Here is a 13,987-nt window from a genome sequence, read left to right as displayed (position 1 = left end):
AATGAAATAAAACACGTCTTGTCTCCGCCCACCCCTGCTCTGCAGCTGTATACACACAAACGCCCCACAGTCCACATGCCGACGTGTCCCTCACTTAAAGCACAACTACGCAGGATTTTTGACCTCATTTATGCAACTTCAGAGTCTTTGTGATGGTTAAATGTTCTGTTGTGGGGAGATTGGGTGACCGTCTCTACTGCCCCCTACTGTCTGTTAGTGGAAAAACAGCCTCCATCGACCTGGAGTCCACAGAATAAGGAGGAAGTCTGACAAAGTCATAACGGTAGAACCTCAGGACTTCAGAGGAACGAGCGTCCAATCACAGACGAGAGTGACGTCATCTTCTCAGGACTGTGACAGATAATCAAAGTCAGAGTTAATCTCGTTTAACAACACTAACGTTTTTCTGAGGATTCTACGACCAGATAATCTGAATAAATCCTCATGACGATCGTGAGATTTGATTTAAAGTTAAACATCAAAAATTGTGTCACTTCTGTGATTTTCAACTCCGTCGTAAACAGACACTTGTGGACGAACTCTGTCAGCACGACACACAGCTGGAGGTGTGACGTACACACACACACACACACACACACACGCACGCACACACGCACACAGAGGAAGGCTGTGTGTGTCAGCAAAGACATAATTAGACGTGACAGTCAGGGCAGTAATTTGATGCAACAGAAGCGACACATAGTTCTGACCCCGCCCCCCCAGACAGAACCACCCCCTCCCCACACACACACACACACACACACACAAACTAGTGTGTGTGTGTGGAGTTTTATTAGTAACGAGAGAATATTTCTGGCCTAAAATAAGGAATGGAAGAAAGTGTGAGGAAAGAGAACGCTGTGGAGATGGAGAGAGTGAAGAGATGCAGAGACAATAAATGCCTCAGCTTCAGCAGCAGCAGCTTCAGCAGCAGCTTCAGCAGCAGCAGCTTCAGCAGCAGCAGCTTCAGCAGCAGCAGCTTCAGCAGCAGCAGCAGCTTCAGCAGCAGCAGCAGCAGCTTCAGCAGCAGCTTCAGCAGCAGCAGCTTCAGCAGCAGCAGCTTCAGCAGCAGCTTCAGCAGCAGCAGCAGCTTCAGCAGCAGCTTCAGCAGCAGCAGCTTCAGCAGCAGCAGCAGCAGCAGCAGCAGCAGCAGTCATCACCTTCAGTCCCTGAGGATCACTCATTATGGTCTGGCTCTCTCCTCTGGTTTGATGCAGGCATTATAATCACTTAAATAAACCAGAGGAGAGTGAGAGAATGCACATTTACTGCACACACACACACGTGTGTCTTTATCACACGTGTGTGTGTGTGTGATAAAGACACATAAAGGCCTGTTCAAAGGCTCAAAGTGAACATTTCCTCTGTGTTTGTGAAGTGCAGCGTGAAGACGATGAAGACGATGAAGACGATGGAGCGTTGAGATGACATGATGAGATTGACATGGACCATGTTTGTTTGTTTGTGTTTACCCGCGGAGCGTGTTGTGTTCCTGATGCAGACGCAGATACACACACACACACACACACACATCAAACACACTCATGGACGTTTACACAAACTGCTCAGACTCATTTTTGACCTTCAACAAACTTTGTTTGACATGTGAACTGTGAAGAGAAGACCTGGAGTTTGCAGGTTTGAACGGTCGAGTTACAGCAGCAAAGACGTCAGAAGAAGAAGAAGAAGAAGAAGAAGAAGAAGTTTGTCTGGACCATGAAACATCGCCAAGGACGACTGAAGTCTGGAAGAAGGTGTTGTGGACGGATCAAAGTCTGTAATCAATCAGACTCCAAAATCAATCTGTGTTTGAAACCTTCTCTTCATCACACAGGAGTTCAGAACGCCGTCGAGTCGGCGAAAGGATGATGATGATGATGATGATGATGATGATGATGAAGCTGTTGACTCCGTCAGACCTCTTCATGTCAGAGTTTCTCCAGTTTCTGAAGGAAACTCTACTCACTGACACTTTGACTTTCTTCTTTTCGGTAACTTTACCTTTTTATTTTAACCTCTCTCAGTTCACTACTTACCTTTGTACCATTTCAGGCTATTCTTTGGACTTGAATGGCTTCAATATTACTAAAAAACTGGACAATTGGGTTCTAATGTTCTAAAATGTGTAAAATATCTCGATACATGTGAATATTTCTATGTTCTTTGACGTCTTTCCTCTTTTCTCTGAGCACAATCACACATTCACTCACTCACAGCTGAGAGAAGTGGAATAAAGAGGGTAAATGAGTGTGAGACCATGAATGAACACACACACACACACACACACACACACACAGACCTGTGGATGTCCATCTGTCCTCAGGACATCTGTCCTCACGTCTGTCCTCACGTCTCCTGGAATCATCTGCTTCTGGATGTTCGGAGACTTGATTTTCCTTCAGAGAGACGAAAACACACAGATGAAGAAGATCAAACTCACACAGATATAATCATGTGTGTGTGTGTGTGTGTGTGTGTGTGTGTGTATACAGTTTATATATGCACACAAAAAACAGTTTATATATAAGTGTGTATGTAAATGTAAAACATACACGTTTGTGTTTGATTTCATTATTCAGAGTTAAGACGGAACGACAGAGACAAGACACGACAAGACTGATGTGAGACACACAACACACACACACACACACACACACACACACGTTTTCAAAGAATTTTAATAGCTACTATCTATAGACGTGGCTCAAATCTAAGCAGAGATAATAAATCTGCCGTCAGCTGCTGATTACAGAGCAGAACACTCACACTCACACACACACACTCACACACACTCACACACACACACACACACACACACACTCACACACACACACACGGTGATTTATCCAGACATGCTTAACCAGGTAACTACATCGCAACGTGATAGTTTCTCGTTATAACGTGATAGTTTCTCGTTATAACGTGATTGTTTCTCGTTATAACGTGATTGTTTCTCGTTATAACGTGATTGTTTCTCGTTATAACGTGATAGTTTCTCGTTTTAACGTGATAGTTTCTCGTTATAACGTGATAGTTTCTCGTTTTAACGTGATAGTTTCCCGTTTTAACGTGATAGTTTCTCGTTATAACGTGATAGCTTCTCGTTTTAACGTGATAGTTTCTCGTTATAACGTGATAGTTTCTCGTTATAACGTGATTGTTTCTCGTTATAACGTGATTGTTTCTCGTTATAACGTGATTGTTTCTCGTTATAACGTGATAGTTTCTCGTTATAACGTGATAGTTTCTCGTTTTAACGTGATAGTTTCTCGTTATAACGTGATAGTTTCTCGTTATAACGTGATAGTTTCTCGTTATAACGTGATAGTTGCTCGTTATAACGTGATAGTTTCTCGTTATAACGTAATAGTTTCTCGTTATAACGTGATAGTTTCTCCAAATAACGTGATAGTTTCTCGTAAAATGATAGTTTCGCGTCGCCCTCGCGTCGCCCTCGCGTCGCCCTCACTTCGCCCTCGCCTCGCCCTCACGTCGCCCTCACGTCGCCCTCGCGTCGCCCTCGCGTCGCCCTCACTTCGCCCTCGCCTCGCCCTCACTTCGCCCTCACGTCGCCCTCACGTCGCCCTCACGTCGCCCTCGGCCTCTCATAAAGTCTTTAAATAGAATCCAAACACACAGAGTCTCTGGTCTTCACACAGCGCTGACAGTGACAAATTAGCGTTTAAGAGAAACCCTCGAGCTCAGTAAACAGTCTGTGACCAAGCAGCTGCTCAAAGAAGCCACATGATTATTCCATATCCACACCGGTGTGTTTACACTGCACAAAACACACACAACACACACACACACACACACACACACACACACACGCTGCCCCAAAGCATGGACTAATATTTACTGTCACAGCCCCGTGTGTGTGTGTGTGTGTGTGTGTGTGTGTGTGTGTGTGTCAGAGTGTGAAACAACATGATGAATAAATAGAGTCAGAACAGAACCAGAGTCCATGTGTTCACATGTCATCACACCATAAAAACGACTCGTTGACGTCTAATGATGATTAAAATCGTTCAAGTTTGTGAAATCAGAATAAAGAAAAATATGAAACGTCCATAAAGACTCTTTTCTGTGATCTGATCGTCCTGATCAACTGTTTCACATCATCAATCACAAGTGATCAGATCCTGTCTGTGTGTCTACAGTTACAGGCCACGCCCAAGTCATACTGGACTAAAAGTACAAGTCGTCTTCTACACAAACACAAACCAGTGACTTAAAGCAGTTGTTTTGGGTTAAAGTGAATCATGAACAGATTATTTGACAGAATGGTTCAGTCCATCAGACTCTGAAGTACCAGTGAACGTGGTCTTGATGGTTCTGTCTCTAAATCCAGCAGACTCCTCTATTAAAGACATGTGAAGACCATGAAGACCGTGAAGACCGTGAAGACTGTGAAGACAGTGAAGACCATGAAGACAGTGAAGACCATGAAGACAGTGAAGACCGTGAAGACAGTGAAGACCATGAAGACAGTGAAGACCATGAAGACAGTGAAGACCATGAAGACAGTGAAGACCGTGAAGACAGTGAAGACCGTGAAGACAGTGAAGACCATGAAGACAGTGAAGACCATGAAGACAGTGAAGACCGTGAAGACCGTGAAGACTGTGAAGACCATGAAGACAGTGAAGACCATGAAGACAGTGAAGACAGTGAAGACAGTGAAGACTGTGAAGACCATGAAGACAGTGAAGACCATGATAACGGTGAAGACCGCGATGACCATGAAGACCGTGAAGACCGCGAAAACAGTGAAGACCGTGAAGACCGTGTATGAAGACCATGAAGACAGTGAAGACCGTAAAGACCATGAAGACCATGAAGACGATGAAGACAGTGAAGACAGTGAAGACCGCGATGACCATGAAGACCGTGATGAAGGTGAAGACCGCGATGACCATGAAGACCGTGAAGACTGTGAAGACCATGAAGACAGTGAACACCGTGATAACGGTGAAGACCGCGATGACCATGAAGACCACGAAGACCACGAAGACCGTGATGAAGGTGAAGACCGCGATGACCATGAAGACCATGAAGACAGTGAAGACCGTGAAGACGGTGAAGACCATGCAGACCGTGATGAAGGTGAAGACCGCGATGACCGTGAAGACGGTGAAGACCGTGAAAACTTTGAAGACTTCAGGAGGTGAACGAGGGCACGTGGAGATCAGGAGGAGTGAAGTGTGTGTGTGTGTGTGTGTGTGTGTGCGTGTGTGTGTGTGTTTGCGTGTGTGTGTGTGTGTGTGTGTTTGCGTGTGTGTGTGAGTGGAAAACGATTTGTTCATTTACTCAAATGAGTGAATTCCTTGGGGAGGATTTAGTGTTAGACTGTTGTTCAGTAGATTCAGAGAGAGAACAGAGTGATTTCCTCTCATTTCCTCTCTCTTCTCTGGTTCCACCTGGAGTTCTTCACACTCAAACGTTCCAACAAAAGCAGCAGAGCTTTATTTCTGGCCGTCAAAGCACCAGCTCTGCTTTTCCTCTGTAATTCCTATCTATTCACACTCATTACTGCACTTAAAGATCCACAGAGCTGTGTTTGTGAGGCTTTTACTGGCAGAGATTTAAAGATAGCGGCCATCAGCTTTGATTGTATAAGTGTATAATCGCTTTAAAATAAAACACGTTTTGTTTTTCTCGCTTTAGAATAAGACTTGGCCTGGTTTTATATCGTTCTACAGCAGCTCTAATGGACGAAATAAGCACATATGGAAGCTGAGTGAGAAAACAGTTTCTTCATCTTCATCACTGACCTGCTGCTGTTTCTGTGATTAAAGTTCAGCTGTAGATTAAAGTGAAAAAGACTTCAAAATCCTGAAAACATGAACTTTTATCTCCAACATTTAGCATCGCAAATGTCTAAAATGTCCATATTTAAAGGGATAGTTCGGAATTTTGGACATAAGATCTATTTTCCAGCTCAGTCAGTGTGATGGAGACGTCTGGAGACGTTTTCAAGAAATATCATTCAGTTCTTCTAGTTGCAGAGTTCACTGATGCTATGGCTAGCGCAAGTCAATGATACAAGTTAGCATGGCATTAAAAACACTCATAGCGACTACACAGTGCACCTGAGGCAAATTGATTGTAACGGCAGACTATTGATGAACATATCTGTGTTGATAGAATGATATTTGAAACGAAACTAACGTCGCATCATATGAATTTTTGAGGGACTACTTTCTCAGCAGCAGCGGAATCAGTCCGCGTTTGCCGGAAGTATGACAAGCTGCTGCTGAGACATAAATCCTTCAAATTGCAAGGTTGGTTTTATTTCAAACATTCTATCAACACAGATATGTACATCAATAGTCTGCCCCAATTGATTTGCCTCTGGTGCACTATGGAGTCAGTATGAGTGTTTTTAATGCCATGCTAACAGGTACCATTGACTTGCGCTAGCCATAGCATCAGCGAACTCTGCAACTAGAAGAACTGAATGAAATTTCTTGAAAAGGAAAATAGGTCTTATGTCCAAAATTCCAAACTATCACTTTAACAGAGGAGTTTGCTGGAATTAGAGATCGTGACCACGTTCACTGGTGTTTACCTTCAGAGTCTGATGGACTGAACCATTCTGTCAACAAATCTGTTTCATGATTCACTTTCACCCAAAACAACTGCTTTACAAGTCACTGGTTTGAAACCGCAGTTTCATGCAGCGACGCTGCGATGTGCTTTAATCGCACATTACATCATTATATTTGTTTTACGCATCCAAAATATTATCCATGACTTTTCCAAAACTTTACAGGAAATCTTTTTTTTCCATTAACTTTTCAAGGACCTAGAAAACGCATTATCAATTTCCAAAACTTTTCCCGATTTTTCATGACCGTACGAACCCTGACACACACACACACACACACACACACAGACACGAGCGAGTAGAGTCGAGCCGTGTTAAAACTGTAGAGTAGAAAAGAGTCAAACTCTTTAACCCTGAAACCAAATCTAAACCCTGAAAAATCCCTTCATTATTGTGGGTCCAGACAAAATGATGTCCCCACAAAGACAGAAGTACAAGCACACACACTCACAGCTGACTCCGCCCCCTCACTGTCACTGATTGGCTGTGGCAGATTACTGAGGAATTACAGACTAAAGAGTGAAAAGAAAACACTGAGCGTCGTCATTATTACTGACGAGTCACAGACACACACACACAGTGATGGACCTGCTGACAGCGGCCATCTTTGACTCAGAGGAAGTGTCTGCTCTTCTTCTTCTTCATCATCATCATCATCATCTTCTGACCCAGGTCCAACAGAAACAGTGATTATAAAGACATTCATCCTCTGCCCAGACTCATCTCACGTCGTCCAATCACATGCTGTCATAGACCATCTGTGACCACACCCACTCACAGACTGAAGCTTGTTGTGTGAGGTTTGAAATAAAAACCTACGGCTGCGTCTTTAGAAGGAGTTTGTCACTTTATCTCAGTGTGAGACACAAACTGAACCAAAGTCAGTGATTCAGTGGCACAATGTGACCACACGAGGCAGCAGAGGAGCAGCAGCTCCTGCTGGAGAGTGAGCGGTTTCTAAATAAAGTTAAAGTAGACTCATGTTTTACAGCAGCTGTGTAAAACTGCACTTGCTCCTCTTCTGATAACCTGCAGCTGACCTGCATTTGACCTTTGACCTGTGGGGAGTGGTCAGGCTGATTTGACTGACAGTTTGACTCTAATAAGACAGCAGCTCTGACCCAATGAACACTGTGTGTCTTTATAAAATACTATACTGTGTCCTAGTGGACAAAGCAAGGACGATAAAGACATGGTTTGACTTTGGTGTGGAAGAACTTGACTGAGCCACACTGAGACCGTTAGACCGACTTTACACTGACTTTACAGCGAAGTTAGACCGTCTTTACAGCAACGTTACAGCGTCTTTACACCGTCTTTACAGCAACGTTACAACGTATTTACACCGTCTTAACAGCAACGTTACATCGTCTTTACACCATCTTTACAGCGACTTTACCCCTGGGGATTTATTTTTTATTTTTACAGTGACAGTGACAAATCTAGAAACTTTCTGTCATAAACCTACGTACTATGAGTCCGCACAAAAAACGAGTGAGAACTTTATTTACTGCGGGCAGAGTCTCTCTCTCACACACACACACACACACACACACACACACACACACACACACACACACTTCTGCTGATGAATCAAAAGTTTGGAATGGAACCCAACCTGTGTTCCAGGCTCCGCCCCCTTCACCTGACTCACCAGAGATGAACCAGGAAACAGTCAGTCTGTGTTGGTGAGTGAAGAGACTGAAGATCAGACTCTGTCCTCTGACTGAGTCCAGCTGCCGAAGACAAGACGCTGCTTCGTCCTCTCGTCCACACACTGAAGGTGAGTTTGACAAAAACCTTGCATCGGTTTACGTTACAACTCCGCTACGAAAAAGTACAGACTCGACGTGGGTGGAGTCATCACTGCACGGCTGCGTGAATCTGACTTTGTTTTAGATGCGACACAAACGAGTAACTCATATTTTTCAGTGTAACTGAATTATTAGAATCAGTTCATAAAAAGTATTTGCTAGGGATTCAACGATCCACTTTTTTCACTTCCGATCCGATTTCTGAATTTGGATATCTGCTGATACCCATACTGTTCCGATATGGATGCACTGTTTGCTTTAATAATATTATCATAACTATTGTTGCTTTTATATAAGGCTTTAATAAACTCCTTGATACAGGCAGGTATGATATGTACGATTTTTACAACGTTTACACCGACTTTACAGCTACTTCAGAACGACTTTACAGTGACATGATAGCGACTTTACAAAGTCTTTACAGTGACTTAACAGCGCCTTTACACCGTCTTTACAGTGACGTTAGACCAACTTTACACTGACTTTACAGCGACGTTAGACCGACTTTACACTGACTTTAGACCGACTTTACACTGACTTTACAACGACGTTATACCGACTTTACACTGACTTTAGACCGACTTTACAGCGACGTTATATCGACTTTACAGCGACTTTACACTCTTTAGACTGACTTTACACTGTCTTTACAGTGACTTTAGACCGACTTTACAGCGACGTTAGACCGACTTTACAGCGACGTTAGACCGACTTTACACTGACTTTACAGCGACGTTAGACTGACTTTACACTGACTTTACAGCGACGTTAGATCGACTTTACAGCGACCTTACACTCTTTAGACCGACTTTACACCGTCTTTACAGTGACGTTAGACCGACTTTACAGCGACTTTACAGCGACGTTAGACCGACTTTACAGCGACTTTACAGCTACGTTAGACCGACTTTACACTGACTTTACAGCGACGTTAGACTGACTTTAAACCGTCTTTACAGTGACTTTAGACCGACTTTACAGCGACGTTAGACCGACTTTACAGCGACGTTAGACCGACTTTACACTGACTTTACAGCGACGTTAGACTGACTTTACACTGACTTTACAGCGACGTTAGATCGACTTTACACTGACTTTACAGCGACGTTAGATCGACTTTACAGCGACCTTACACTCTTTAGACCGACTTTACACCGTCTTTACAGTGACGTTAGACCGACTTTACAGCGACGTTAGACCGACTTTACAGCGACTTTACAGCTACGTTAGACCGACTTTACACTGACTTTACAGCGACGTTAGACTGACTTTACACTGACTTTACAGCGACGTTAGATCGACTTTACACTGACTTTACAGCGACGTTAGATCGACTTTACAGCGACCTTACACTCTTTAGACCGACTTTACACCGTCTTTACAGTGACGTTAGACCGACTTTACAGCGACGTTAGACCGACTTTACAGCGACTTTACAGCTACGTTAGACCGACTTTACACTGACTTTACAGCAACGTTAGACTGACTTTACACTGACTTTACACTGACTTTACAGCGACGTTAGATCGACTTTACAGCGACCTTACACTCTTTAGACCGACTATACACCGTCTTTACAGTGACGTTAGACCGACTTTACAGTGACTTTAGACCAACTTTACAGCGACGTTAGACCGACTTTACACTGACTTTACAGCGACGTTAGATCGACTTTACACTGACTTTAGACCGACTTTACAGCGACGTTAGATCGACTTTACACTCTTGAGACCGACTTTACACCGTCTTTACAGTGACTTTAGACCGACTTTACAGCGACGTTAGACCGACTTTACAGCGACGTTAGACCGACTTTACACTGACTTTACAGCGACGTTAGACTGACTTTACACTGACTTTACAGCGACGTTAGATCGACTTTACAGCGACCTTACACTCTTTAGACCGACTTTACACCGTCTTTACAGTGACGTTAGACCGACTTTACAGCGACTTTACAGCGACGTTAGACCGACTTTACAGCGACTTTACAGCTACGTTAGACCGACTTTACACTGACTTTACAGCAACGTTAGACTGACTTTACACTGACTTTACAGCGACGTTAGATCGACTTTACAGCGACCTTACACTCTTTAGACCGACTATACACCGTCTTTACAGTGACGTTAGACCGACTTTACAGTGACTTTAGACCAACTTTACAGCGACGTTAGACCGACTTTACACTGACTTTACAGCGACGTTAGATCGACTTTACACTGACTTTAGACCGACTTTACAGCGACGTTAGATCGACTTTACACTCTTGAGACCGACTTTACACCGTCTTTACAGTGACTTTAGACCGACTTTACAGCGACGTTAGACCGACTTTACAGCGACGTTAGACCGACTTTACACTGACTTTACAGCGACGTTAGACTGACTTTACACTGACTTTACAGCGACGTTAGATCGACTTTACAGCGACCTTACACTCTTTAGACCGACTTTACACCGTCTTTACAGTGACGTTAGACCGACTTTACAGCGACTTTACAGCGACGTTAGACCGACTTTACAGCGACTTTACAGCTACGTTAGACCGACTTTACACTGACTTTACAGCAACGTTAGACTGACTTTACACTGACTTTACACTGACTTTACAGCGACGTTAGATCGACTTTACAGCGACCTTACACTCTTTAGACCGACTATACACCGTCTTTACAGTGACGTTAGACCGACTTTACAGTGACTTTAGACCAACTTTACAGCGACGTTAGACCGACTTTACACTGACTTTACAGCGACGTTAGATCGACTTTACACTGACTTTAGACCGACTTTACAGCGACGTTAGATCGACTTTACACTCTTGAGACCGACTTTACACCGTCTTTACAGTGACTTTAGACCGACTTTACAGCGACGTTAGACCGACTATACAGCGACGTTAGACCGACTTTACACTGACTTTACAGCGACGTTAGACTGACTTTACACTGACTTTACAGCGACGTTAGACTGACTTTACACTGACTTTACAGCGACGTTAGATCGACTTTACAGCGACCTTACACTCTTTAGACCGACTTTACACCGTCTTTACAGTGACGTTAGACCGACTTTACACTGACTTTACAGCGACGTTAGACCGACTTTACACTGACTTTACAGCGACGTTAGACTGACTTTACAGCGACGTTAGACTGACTTTACACTGACTTTACAGCGACGTTAGATCGACTTTACAGCGACCTTACACTCTTTAGACCGACTTTACACCGTCTTTACAGCGACGTTAGACCGACTTTACACTGACTTTACAGCGACGTTAGACTGACTTTACACTGACTTTACAGCGACGTTAGACTGACTTTACACTGACTTTACAGCGACGTTAGATCGACTTTACAGCGACCTTACACTCTTTAGACCGACTTTACACCGTCTTTACAGTGACGTTAGACCGACTTTACAGCGACTTTACAGCTACGTTAGACCGACTTTACACTGACTTTACAGCAACGTTAGACTGACTTTACACTGACTTTACACTGACTTTACAGCGACGTTAGATCGACTTTACAGCGACCTTACACTCTTTAGACCGACTATACACCGTCTTTACAGTGACGTTAGACCGACTTTACAGTGACTTTAGACCAACTTTACAGCGACGTTAGACCGACTTTACACTGACTTTACAGCGACGTTAGATCGACTTTACACTGACTTAAGACCGACTTTACAGCGACGTTAGATCGACTTTACACTCTTGAGACCGACTTTACACCGTCTTTACAGTGACTTTAGACCGACTTTACAGCGACGTTAGACCGACTTTACAGCGACGTTAGACCGACTTTACACTGACTTTACAGCGACGTTAGACCAACTTTACAATGACTTTAGACCAACTTTACACAGACTTTACAGCGACGTTAGACCGACTTCACACCGACTTTACACTGACTTTAGAGTGACTTTACAAACCCCTGGTGATTTTAAAAAATGTTTACAGTGACAAATCTAGAAACCGAGTGAGATCAATCTAATTTACTGCGGGCAGAGAGTCACACACACACACACACATATTTCTGATGATGAATCAAAAGTTTGGAATGAAACCCAACCTGTGTTCCAGGCTCCGCCCTCTTCCTCTGACTCACCAGAGAAGAACCATGAAACAGTCAGTCTATGTTGGTGAGTGAAGAGACTCAGACTGAAGACCAGACTCTGGTGAAGACAAGACGCTGCTTCGTCCTCTCGTCCACACACTGAAGGTGAGTTTGACAAAAACCTGGACTCAAAGTGAACTTCAGTGAAGTCAGTAGAGGAGGAGGAGGAAGTCCTGACTCTGAGTCTGCTCTGTTTTCAGCTTCTCTCACAGACAAAATGGCCTCCAGATTAGAGGAGGATCTCTGCTGTTCCGTCTGTCATGAGGTCTTCAGAGATCCTGTGGTTCTGTCCTGTAGCCACAGCTTCTGTAAAGACTGTGTGAAGACATGGTGGAAAGACAGACCAACACCAGACTGTCCTGTTTGTAAGAAAAGGTCTTCAATGGCAGAACCACCATGTAACCTGGCTTTAAAGAACTTGTGTGAGACCTTCTTACAGGAGAAAGCTCAGAGGTCTTCAGAGGTTCTCTGCAGTCAACACTCTGAGAAACTCAGACTCTTCTGTCTGGACCATCAGCAGCCAGTGTGTGTCGTCTGCAGAGATTCAGAAAAACACAGCGGCCACAAGTTCAGACCCATCGATGAAGCTGCTCAACAACAGAAGAAGGACCTTCAGGAAACTCTGGAGACCTTCAAGAAGAACTTAAAGAGTCTGGAAGAAGTTCAGGTGAAGTTTGAGGAAACAGCAGAACACATTAAAGTCCAGGCTCGACGCACAGAGACACAGATGAAGGAGCAGTTTCTTCAGCTTCATCAGTTTCTAGAAGAGGAAGAGGAGACCAGGATGACTGCACTGAGGGAGGAAGAGGAGCAGAAGAGTCTCATGATGAAGGAGAAGATGGAGGCTCTGAGCAGAGACATAGAAGCTCTATCAGATACAGTCAGAGCCACAGAGGACGAGCTGAGAGCTGAAGACGTCTCCTTCCTGCTCAACTACAGAGTGAAGCAGCGCCCCCTGCTGGAGCCTCCACAGCTGCACTCAGGAGCTCTGATAGACGAGGCCAAACACCTGGGCAACCTGACCTTCAACATCTGGAACAAGATGAAGGACGTGGTCTCCTACAGTCCTGTGGTTCTGGACCCAAACACTGCTTGTCCAGAACTCATCCTGTCTGAAGATCTGACCAGTGTGAGACGAGGAGTCAGACAGAAGGTTCCTGATAATCCAGAGAGGATTGATCGTTACATCAGTGTCCTGAGCTCTGAGGGTTTTAACTCAGGAACTCACAGCTGGGACGTCCATGTTGGAGACAACACATGGTGGAATGTTGGAGTTTTAGAGTCTGTCCAGAGGAAAGGAAAAGACATACTGTCTGGATTATGGGAGATAGTGTTCTATAAAGATAAATACTATGAACAGTCACCAGGTAAATGCTCTGTTCTCCAGCTGAAGAAGAAGATCCAGAAGATCAGAGTGAGTCTGGACTGGGACA

The 13,987-nt window shown here is 44.1% G+C and overlaps 1 protein-coding gene across 1 annotated transcript in view; it reads right to left on the bottom strand.

The window, feature by feature from the left end:
* LOC310931723 (ERC protein 2-like) overlaps positions 1-13,987 on the bottom strand; it is a gene marked incomplete at both ends in the record, with an annotated part of 151,206 nt that overhangs the window by 60,847 nt on the left and 76,372 nt on the right. Inside the window, 2 exons of the mRNA XM_083894954.1 lie at positions 4,827-5,158; positions 13,578-13,711. Of these exons, the coding sequence (XP_083751080.1) occupies positions 4,827-5,158; positions 13,578-13,711 (466 nt within the window). The remainder of the gene's footprint in view (positions 1-4,826; positions 5,159-13,577; positions 13,712-13,987) is intronic.

The sequence above is a fragment of the Microchirus variegatus genome (assembly GCF_963457635.1).
Source record: "Microchirus variegatus genome assembly, chromosome: 9".
Lineage (NCBI taxonomy): Eukaryota > Metazoa > Chordata > Actinopteri > Pleuronectiformes > Soleidae > Microchirus > Microchirus variegatus.
The sequence above is the reverse complement of the archived record's forward strand: the minus strand, read 5'-3'. Positions and strand labels throughout refer to the sequence as shown.